We start from the raw sequence: 10501 nt of genomic DNA, 5'->3' as shown, positions 1-10501 counted from the left end.
CCTGACGACGCCCATGCTCACTGCTTTAATGTCCCAGAAACCCGTCAACTTACCTTGCTAAGCAGTTCTGTATCGCTGTTGTCAAATGAACAACGCAGTCACGAATTGCCAGTCAAAAAGACGTACAGTGCACACAGTCAAATGAACATTTACCAAAACAAAGTAAAATAAAACGCTTCTGTCATAAAAAGTTGCCAGGTAATATATTACTGTTGTCAGACATACAGATAATGCACTCAAACAAACACGTGCATTTGCAGAAACACAGTAAAATAAAACTATTGTGTCATGAAAAGTCGCTAGTTAATATATTACTGTTGTCAGACATACAGATAATGCACTCAAACAAACCTTCACGCAGACACAGTAAAATAAAATAATTATAAAAGTTTCTAGTGCGAAAAAGCGCCATCCATATTCCTTGCTACATGCACAACACACACACACAGAAAGAACTCGTTGTTAGACTTAATGGGACTCTAAAGAGCGAGCAATGTTGTCTCGCAGCGCAGCTGCTTGACCAGTCGTCTCCTGTTCTTGTGGTGAATCAGGAGACAAGGTATCAGCCGCACTGTCCAAGACCACATCTTCCTCATCCATCGCGTCAGCAGCCCTTCCTGCAATGTTGTGAAGGACGCAGGCTGCCAGCACAATGTCCACAGTGAACCAAATACTGGCCACGTCCACGTAGAGGAGGCGTTGAAAGCGGGCCTTCAGTAAGCCGAAGGCGCGCTCAATGGCGACCCGCTGCCGGCTGTGTGCGGTGTTGAAGGTAGACATGTGTGGTTGCCAGTTCCCCGTTGTTTGCTTGTATGGGGGCAGCAGCTATGGCAACAGCGGGTATGCTGCACCACCGATGAGGTATCCGCCTGCAAAAGTTGAAAGCAGTCAGGCTTAGGATAAGAATGTGCTGAATGTTCCGCCTACGAGTTCGCATTAAACTAATCTAGCTTGTCTTCTGCGCATCTGAACAGCTTTTCCATCACCAACATACGTACAACAACGGCGGCACGAAACGGTTTGCCGAGAATCTGAAACAAAGCAAGCGATGGCCTTCCCAAAAATCTCCAAGAATCCCTTAATTTGGCAAACAATCTGGGGGCACGGGGCCGTAGGGAAATTAAAACATTAGCTTCATCGTGCCCAAGCTTTTGGACATACCTAAGCGGACAAACCAAACGTAACAATGGTGTTTTTTATTTATTTCCATAATAGCAACGGCACGCTAAAACCTCACCTTCACACTTGGACGCCGCATCTTGAAAAAAGAAACTCTCCCGGAGCACTCTGGTGTCATGTGCGCTTCCAGGGAACCCAACGAACACGTCTGTGAACATTAAGTCTCCATCACACACACCCTGGATGACGATCGAGTAGAACTTCTTGCGGTTGAAGTAGCTGTCCGCAGACTCCGAGGGACGGGAAATGCGAATGTGGCAACCGTCGATTGCCCCGACCACGTCTGGCAGTCCTCCTCCAGGTCCGCGACGCAGAGAAAGAAACGAGCTCTTGATCCTTTCACGCTCGTCGACGTTGGGCCACCGGATTTCTCGAGCGCTGATTTCTAGCAGGAATCCCACAACACGGGTGATGGCAACGTGTACAGTCGACTCGCTGACGTCGAACTTGTCGGCGATTCTGTAGAGAGTCGACTGCGTACCAATGTACGTAAGTGCCAGCAGCACAGTCTTCTCGGCGGTTATCTTGGGCCTGCCGCGATTACCTTGCGGGTAAAACGATGACGTTGAAAATTCTCCAACGAGGGCTTCTGTTGTAGCTCTCGACAGTCGAAACAGCTTCTTGAACTCGAAGTCCGTGTAGCGAGGCACAACGCTTTCCACGTAGAGTGGGACTCGGTGCCGCTCGTCCCTCGCTAACTTGCTTAAAAGCGACACCGTGGACACGAACTCTCCCACCTCATCATCTTCATCGCTGTCAGTGAAGTCTTCCGACTCCGAACTGTCGAAATCTGCGACATCCATGAGCGCGCGCAAGTCCGCCGCCGACATTTCGCGTAGCAGACGATTTTCGAAACGACGGAAGTAGTCCGGTCCTCGATTTTGTGACGCAAAGCACGTCGGGACTGCCCGGGACTAACCGGCTACGTAAGCATGACGCAATAACCGGTCCGAAGACAATCCTCGGACTGTCCGTGGACGATCCGGGACTAGAACATCGAGGAGGCCCTTTAAAAGAAAGCGACTTTTTTTTTGCCGGACGTGACGTCATTGCTTTAAAAAAATGGCACCTTTTGTACGGTTACCTCGCTGCGATCTTATAGCCGTGATTTTTGTCTGCCGTTGCAGCGGTGCATAGGTGTTCGGCTTGCGATTGTGATAGGGCGCTCTCGAAGAACTTTGGAGAGCACTCACGGTGGTGTGCAGCGTGTGATTGAGACGCTGAGTGTGTGCGGCAGCCTTATTTGCGCGTAGTGCGTTACGACGGTGAACACGGGCGTTCTGCATCAGTTGTGCCGCCTCTCGTTCGCACGAAACTCTTGTCGCTCACCACACGGTCGTTGACAAGACTATTGCGACCTGCAAAGGTGATTCCTGCGCGTCGCTTTGGTGCTGTCATTTGTCGCGTCGCTGCGTGCTGTCATAAGCTCCGGAACATTATATTCAGGAGGTCATGGTCCTGCTGCATATTCTTGTTAAATCATTGCAGAGGACTCTTGGCGCGCAGAAATGAAAAGTTTGTAATTATCCACGTTAGTTTCGTTGGTCTCCAGAGGGTTGCTTTCCTGACGAGCGTATTGGTGCGTATATCGCGGTATGGGAGCTGTACAAATGTGTTGACGGATGTGGAGGGGCACACTTTGAAGCTGTTCTTGGGGCGCTGGATATACGAGGAGTTCAAGGGTGTCTCGTCTGGTAGGTGGTTGAGGCGGGAGGTTTGGGAGTGATGGTAAGCTTCGTTCAGCTTATCTAAGGTATTATGTACTTCCAGTTCGACCAACTTGCACGTGGGTGTCGAGAGGGCACTGTTCGGTCTGTGGAAATAATTATTTCGCCCACCACCATATTTGGTGCCCGTTTGTGCTTCTGCTATCAGCCTTCGTCGTGTTCTGCTTGATCCTACACAGTGACAAAGTTTGATAACCGTAGCGGGACCCCGCACGACATGCGGCTGTGGGCCAAATTAAAAATGCTATTTCCATAACACTGTTGGACATGAATTCTTGTAACTTTGTTCCTCCTGTGGCTACACGCCCCGTCACCATGATGCACAGCATGTACTGAAAGTCACGTGCTTTGTTGTTCCTATTTCAATGTATCTTAATGGTACATAGGGCAGACAAGGCCCTAACAGACGGTGGTGGGAGCATGCCGCATTGCTGGCGACTGGAACAGAAACCGATTTGGTGCTCCACTCCAAGACTCAATGCACGCCAGGTGGCTGCATGCCAGAATTTGATACGACGAGAGTGCTGAAGTTGTATGGCACAAAACAGGAACGAGAAATCTTTGAGGCTTATGTGATAAAGGTGGGAGACAGATGCACTATGGAATACTGAATAATTAGTGTGAAGTGTGCAGCAGCTGTAATTGCTTTTTACATGTGGTGTTAAAGCATGTGGTGTTTTGTTTACTTTGTAATCTCTCAGAGGGAAATGAAGCTTCGTTGATGAAGCTCATTCCTGTCTCTATCCTTTGCTTGAGTCATGCCTGACATTTGACGAAAATTTCCACGATGAAGTCTCAACTAGCCTGCGTAGCCACCTTCATTCAGTTCACTGTTTTGATGCATATTTAAGCACAAAACCCTGGGACGTCTGCCATTGATCACTCATAAGAAACCCTTGATGCCCACCACACTCACCACTATCACTTCCACAACTTTGCAAAAAACAGATGCAAGCACAGCCATGACAGATTCCACCGTGCTTCCCTGTAAGCATGCCCCTTTATCAAGAAGGATGCATCACACCTCAAATACACTACGACGCATGCAAGAGCTAGTGATCATCTACCTCATCTGGACATCACGCTTTTCTACAAGGGAATGAGACGGCACGCACTGCTGCCCTCAAATTTACTAGCCACGGATTCGTAGAAAGCAGAAAAGACCTGCCAGATTCCCTCACGAATCACCAACCTCTAAGTCCAAAGCCGTTGTACAGATGCCTACAAACCCACGCACACTACAACACAACATATTACCCAAGAGAGAGAGAGAGAGAGAAGAAACACGTATTTCCAAGTCCAGGTCCTAATTTGAAAGTTCAATTTACCAGATCCACGCAGTAATCCTGAATGCCTGGTCCTAATTTGAAAGTTCAATTCACCGGATTCACGTAGTACTCCTGAATGCCTGTGCGGATCGGGTGCACGTGTTTTTGGAGAGCCTCCTGGGCAGCCTGGATGTTCGCTGTCGGCAGGGGAGACAGCCAGAGCTCCCAGGAGGTGATGAAAGCGAGGGATTGGGTAAGAGATGGTCGGGTGAAGTCCCAATTAGAATGAGAGATGGATGGGTAGGACGAACACCTGGGGCAGGAAGGATGGCCAGGGCCCCGATAGATGCGGTGAAGAATGTGATGGGAGGGGAGTGAAGAGGTTTGAGCCTGTCGAATGAGGCACGCAGCCTCACGAGTTAGACGGGAACTGGGGGGTGGGTACAGGGTGCGTGATAGCCGTTGGGCGTGTAATTGGTAATGGTGGGAAGCGCGGTGTTGAGTACGAACCGTCGGCGGGTGGTACAAGGTTGGCCAGGACATGGGCAAACCCGGGAAAGGTACTCGGGTGAGCGCGTCTGCTAAGGCGTTTCCGCACATGCCAGCGTGGCCAGGAACCCAAACCAGTGTGAAGCGTGGCCGAGGATTCGATGCAATATCGGAGTGACGAAATCAGTGGTGTGTGGGTGGGTCTCATGGTTAGCGAAATTATGAAGGGCTGACTGACAGTCGGAGAAGATATATACTGGCGTGGTGGTAGGAACATTAAGAGTAGCGAGCTCTATTGCAAGGGCAATGGCGTATTCTTCGAGGGAGGTCGAATCTGGTGGAGAAAGAAAGGAAAGCATAGCAGTGTCTAAAGAAGGGAGTAGGAGAAATGAAGCCATGCCCGTTGAGTTTGAGGGGATGTAGGAGATAGTACAGGGAAGACAGAGAGGTTAACCATTCAATCAACTGCACCCAATGCTTATCAGTGATTTCAAATAAGTGCGTCAAACTTGCATGAAACACCTTACTGCAATTTTAACTTTCATTCATGACATTATTTGTATAAATTATACACTTATACTGAAGTGACCAGGCAGTATATTTAAAGGTGTGTGAACATTCGCAACGTAGAATACTGTGCGAGTACTTTTTGATATTCGATTTGCAGCTCTGTTTCAAATATTTGAAATTTACAAATAGTAGAGGAACGACTGTTTGCTCTATCTGAAGACGTGCAAACTTTCAAGCTTCACTACATGGTAACACCTTGCGGGTTGGTTTTTCTGCATGACACCGAAGCCGTGCCAAAAGCCTAATGCAGAAACCTTGCACCAAGCAAGTGTTCGATAACTGTGGTGTATGTTAGGTCAAGTGCAACACTACGAAAGCAAAGTTTATAATCTAAAATAGGTCTCCTATACATATAATAGCAGAAGTGAGAAATAAAACGTTATTGCTGGCTTGTTGGTGAGGTCCCACTGGCAACTAGCATGCCCAGCCTCCTTTCAATCATTGAGGAGAGTGGGGGGACTGCTGCCTATCATATTAAATATACCTAATATGCTTAGTGTGTCAACAGTATTTTGAGGAACCCATATTTCTTTATGGCAATGTATGCAAAATTCTTGTTGCACTGGTTTACATGTCTATGTTTTTTTTTCTCTGTTACATTAAATTTTTGTATGTCAGGCGCAAGTACCTGAACAGAGATGTGTCTAGTTCTGACTGCCTAAGCTGTCTTTTTTGGTGTAGTTATGTTGTATACACTCTAGAAACACCAATACAAAGATAGTGTGTTTTGAAAGTATTCAATCCACAGCCAGCTTTTACTATTCGTATTCAAAAATATTTTATTGAATTCACAGCCAAGTTTAACTTGTATTCAATTCACAGACGCAAAGTTGATAATCACACACCTCTAAATATATATACAAAAAGTAAGTTGTCATTTCTAGTGACAAAAAACACTCAGCTGCAGTGGCGTCGCTAAGGGGGGGGGGGGGCCGGGGGTCCTTGGGCCCCGGGTACCAGCCTCTCGGTAAAGGGGGGGGGGGTGCCACTTGTGCCCCTACAATGTGTAATGCTGACATCGAAAACTGGAAGACAACTGTAACGAGACCACAGCTTTGGCCTGTTCAATTTACGTCCCCACCAGTCTATTCAAATTTGTTTCCTGGTACAATGGGAGAAAGTGGGGAGAATTTTGGCATCTGGGAATGTTGCGGTAGTCGAGGATGGGTGCGGCTTGAGGAGTTAATGGGCTGCAGGGTGAGCGGAGGCGAACAAGGAACGATTCCTGGAGAGGGGGTGCGTCGGTATACGACTGCGACACTCGGAGGGGTGTAGCGAGCGATCTTGCTTTTCAATGGGACGACAGGGGCCTAACAAAGCCCCTTCATCACGTCCAGGACCACTTTTGGGGCGGCGGACGAGATCAGTAGGGGGGAGTAGAGAGTAGCTTATTTAGTGGCTCTAGGGGGGAGGAGTGAAGGGGGGCATCCAAGCCTACGAGACTTTGGTCATGTGTCCTCGGCGGTTATTTATGTGGCTTTTTTTACGCACATGAGATGTTGTGTACGGGTCATGGTGAATGTTTAGCATTTTCTGGAATCTTCGCAGTAACACGTCGGAGACCATGTACCCCGGTCCGGTTGTCATATTTTCAGAAGGAAACCAAGGTGAAAATGACCTGAAAAAAAAAATATGGGGAAGATTGAATCTTGAGGAAGCGGGGACTGATAATTAAAACGAAATAAAAAAAAGTGTGAAACATGCAATGAAGGTTGGTGCGGGGGAGCTAACTGTACAAATTAAGCCTGTGTTGGGAGTTCAGCCTTCAAGCAAGTGGAAGAGGAGGGGTGGGAGCTCAGGTGTCCAACATTAGGCGAGACAAATGGGTTGTCGCGATTTCCCCTTGGTTGCACCAGATTCTTTCACTGCTTGCACTAACCAACCAATTCGCGATTTAAGCAATCGCGAAGGATCTGATATCGGGTGTTGATAGCTCATACTTTTTATGTCGTTGACTTTCCTTCATCGTGCCCAGCGACGCAGCCAGAACATGGCGATTGCACGAAGATGGCATTATATGGAAGGGGCGTATCCCAAGCGGCCCCGTGTAAGTAAACTAAAAGAACAACGGACGAGTAGCTTGTCGAACAAATTATGCAAGAAATAAAACAGTTACGTAGGCATTTATTTTATTTACCGATCTTTTAATCAGGTAAATCTACGTTTTTTTACTTCATTCCCCTGCAAGTTAAGAGCAATATAAATGAGTATCTGCGATACGCACATAAATAAAGCGGATAGCCGTGTGTTCATCTTCTTTCCATTTTATCGTGGTTTTCGTGTGGCCGTCCCAAGGAGTTCTAAGTGAAGAAATATTTGAAGCTGATCACCTAAATATTTTTCTCTGGTAGGTTCATCTTTCAAGGTGGAGGGTGAGACAGACAGACAGACAGACAGACAGACAGACAGACAGACAGACAGACAGACAGACAGACAGACAGACAGACAGAACAACTTTATTTGGCCACAGCTGGGGCGGTTAGGCCGGTGACGTCTTCTCCGTCGTCCGTCGGGCAGCAGGACCCCTTTTGGGCAGGGGTCAGGTGCCTTCGGCCAAGCGGGCCAGGTCTTCTTGAATTTGGGGGTTTGGGTCACGCAGGGCGGCCTCCCAGCGCTCCTCGCTGGTGATGGTAAGGAGAATGGGATGGGATCGGTGCCTGGATAGGGGGATGCTATCACAGGCCCATATGATATGGGATAACGATGCGTGAGGGACCAAACAATGTGGACATTCGTCTATGTAGGTGTCGGGAAAGATCGCTGACACGATGGCATGCATGGTGGGGAAGGAGCGGGTCTGGAGCTGCCGATATATGACCGCCAAGGATCGGGATAGAGATGGGTGAGGAGAAGGAAAAATGGCACGCTCCAAGCGGTAATGGGCGAGGATGTCCCCATATGTGTGCAGCCTGTCCCGTAGAGTGAATATCTCACTATCATTGGCGGCGCCATCGAGCCCTCGGTAGACCAAAGCTGAGAAAAAAAAGGACAGGACAATGAAATTAGGTGCATAACAAAAAGATAAACACCAGGTACGTCACCCACTTTCTATCATTAGGCATTCGATCCGCTGAGTGCTCCCATCCCGGAATATGGTCAGGAGACCCCACGATAATTGAGGTGGGAGTGAGGGGCAGTTTCTGTGTTAGTGAAAGCGTTCGGCTGAGTGCTTTGTGAACATTACTAGAAAAAAATGTTGAAGACTGTGTGACAAAGGCCAGGACGCCCAGTGTCGTATACAAGATTTTTGAGCTGAGTGCCCCTCCCCATGCATTGGGGAGGAAAAATCTACTGGAACGACTCAGGCAGCACAACGAACACGTCTGGCTGCAAAACCGTCGCCCAGTACTGCAAAACATCAGACCGTAAAAGAGACTTCGGTGAAACGCTCCAGAAGCGTGACCAACTGGAGGAAAAGATGCAAAGAACATAAATCCTTCCCTCCGAACCCTCCCACTTGTGTACATGCGGGCGCCGCGTTCCACAGCGAGGCGCTTTGCGAGTGACCGGCGCTACAACGCGACCCCAGTCACCCCTGAAGGAAGAGGGAATCGAGATGGGTCCCAAACGTCTTGTTCTTGGTTATTACTTTTGGTTGGAGAGGGCGATATTTCCTCAGCTACTGGGAAAAGATTGTTTCATCTAGGATCTGTCTTGAGCTAGTCGACTGTACAACGATGTCAATGAAATCGTTGTCACCAACACATCGGGATGGGCGCGACCGAACAGTTGTGAGCCAGCGTGCGATACACACGGGCCTGTACGAATCTGATATTTTACTCAAGAGTTCTTTCTTTATCGCTTTGTAACCTCCTTTGATTCAGATTTCCTCCACTGGATGGTGGCTGCTTCACTGGTAAGCCCGACCCTCACATTTTATACTTTATACTGTGTTCGTTTTCCCAAGACGCCAATGTCAATTAACTTATTTGCAAATGTGTGGTGGAATCTTTTTTACAATGTACGAAAGGAAACGACAACATTGTCGCAGACAAACATCCACACGACTAGCCGTGCACTGGCCGCTTAGACGACTCATGTACGGCCAGTCGTCTCTTTCCCCGCTAAATGTTCCCTTTCTATCTGCTTCCATTCTCAGTAATCACATAACCATAGAAATAAAGAGACCCGACAATGTATCTATTTCAAACGTACTGAAATTCTCACTTAGAGAAATTTCCAGCAGTTGCATGCTGCCACAGAGGCTGCCTTTAGTGACAAACGGGCAGGCGCAGGCGGTTTTTCCTAATTTATGGGGCGGCCATTTCTTTCACATTGTATACCACTTTTCCTGCACAATACTTGGAAATAGCTTTTTTTAAAGTCCGGCTGTTGTTTATTTGCTGGGAAACTTCTATTTCTCCCCCAGCCTTCTTTCACCAGGCTCCGCCTATGGTCCTTCAAGCATAATTGGTTCAAGGTGTGTTCCTAGACACAGGAAAATTGATGCGAATGAAGCGACTATTTGTCTTGCATGTGTTGCCTTTAAACAGCCCTATCATTGCTGGCCACCCTCCTCCGGGCCCGCGGGACGTCTGCATGATTTAGTCGGCACAGCGGGCTGCAAAGCTTTCCGAATGCCTCTGGCGACCACCTTATAGTGTCGTTTTCTGATGAGGCCCGAGACTCTTTCACACCTCCATTGCTCTTGCAGGCATCCATTTGCTTGGTATCGACTGTAAGATGTGGTACTCTCACACTGCCGCATATCAGCCTTGACGTTTCCCCTACCCTACTTTGGTTTGGCGCATTACACCCTGTGCTGCCGCAAGTAGCTCTTGGCCACTCCTTTCTCGGCTGCTAATGGTGTTTTCGTGCTCACGAGTGACACACCATGATGCTTCTTACTGTTAGGATTTTTATCGATGCCTAATTCACTGAAAAGGTCGGTGTTTTGTATCAAGATCTGCACCAGAATCGTCATCTGGGGTTCTCTAAACCAAGCTCGTGTAGCTATTATTGCCTAAATAATACACGGCTTCTTATCTTGCTGCTTACTTTTCTAATAAATTGCCAGTTCTTATAAATAACTACACATCAAGTATCCTGTGGCTTCATTTCGCATCGCATGTCGCATATTATGTATGCTTGCATTGACGTTTCGAAGCCCATGCATTCAGTAGCTGTAAAAAGTTATTTTTTACATTGGTATCCAAATGAAAGACAAAATTTGTCGAGACCAATCGCTCTTGTCGCGTGATGAGAGCAATGCCGAGTGACAAGAGTGACCGAAATCGCTTTTGGTAGCTCCAGTCGCAAGTGTGAACC

General features: G+C 47.9%; 1 protein-coding gene across 1 annotated transcript; it reads right to left on the bottom strand.

The window, feature by feature from the left end:
- Nucleotides 1–825: 825 nt before the first annotated feature.
- LOC144178216 (uncharacterized) lies at nucleotides 826–2009 on the bottom strand. Its single transcript, XM_077705941.1, has 2 exons — nucleotides 1358–2009; nucleotides 826–869 (listed from the first exon to the last, which is right to left on the bottom strand). The coding sequence occupies exons 1-2, from the start codon at nucleotides 2007–2009 to the stop codon at nucleotides 826–828; spliced, it is 696 nt and encodes a 231-aa protein (XP_077562067.1).
- Between the last annotated feature and the right edge of the window lie 8492 nt (nucleotides 2010–10501).

This window comes from Haemaphysalis longicornis, unplaced genomic scaffold, assembly GCF_048455015.1.
Source record: "Haemaphysalis longicornis isolate Haplotype H1 unplaced genomic scaffold, Haemaphysalis longicornis Haplotype H1 scaffold_1, whole genome shotgun sequence".
NCBI classification, from domain to species: Eukaryota; Metazoa; Arthropoda; class Arachnida; order Ixodida; family Ixodidae; genus Haemaphysalis; species Haemaphysalis longicornis.
The sequence above is the reverse complement of the archived record's forward strand: the minus strand, read 5'-3'. Positions and strand labels throughout refer to the sequence as shown.

Coding starts and splice junctions, on each gene's coding strand:
- LOC144178216 (XM_077705941.1), bottom strand. CDS start 2,009: ATGTCGGCGGCGGACTTGCGCGCGCTCATGGATGTCGCAGATTTCGAC. Junction 870..1,357: donor CTACTCGATCGTCATCCAGG/GTGTGTGTGATG, acceptor CAACTTTTGCAG/GCGGATACCTCATCGGTGGT.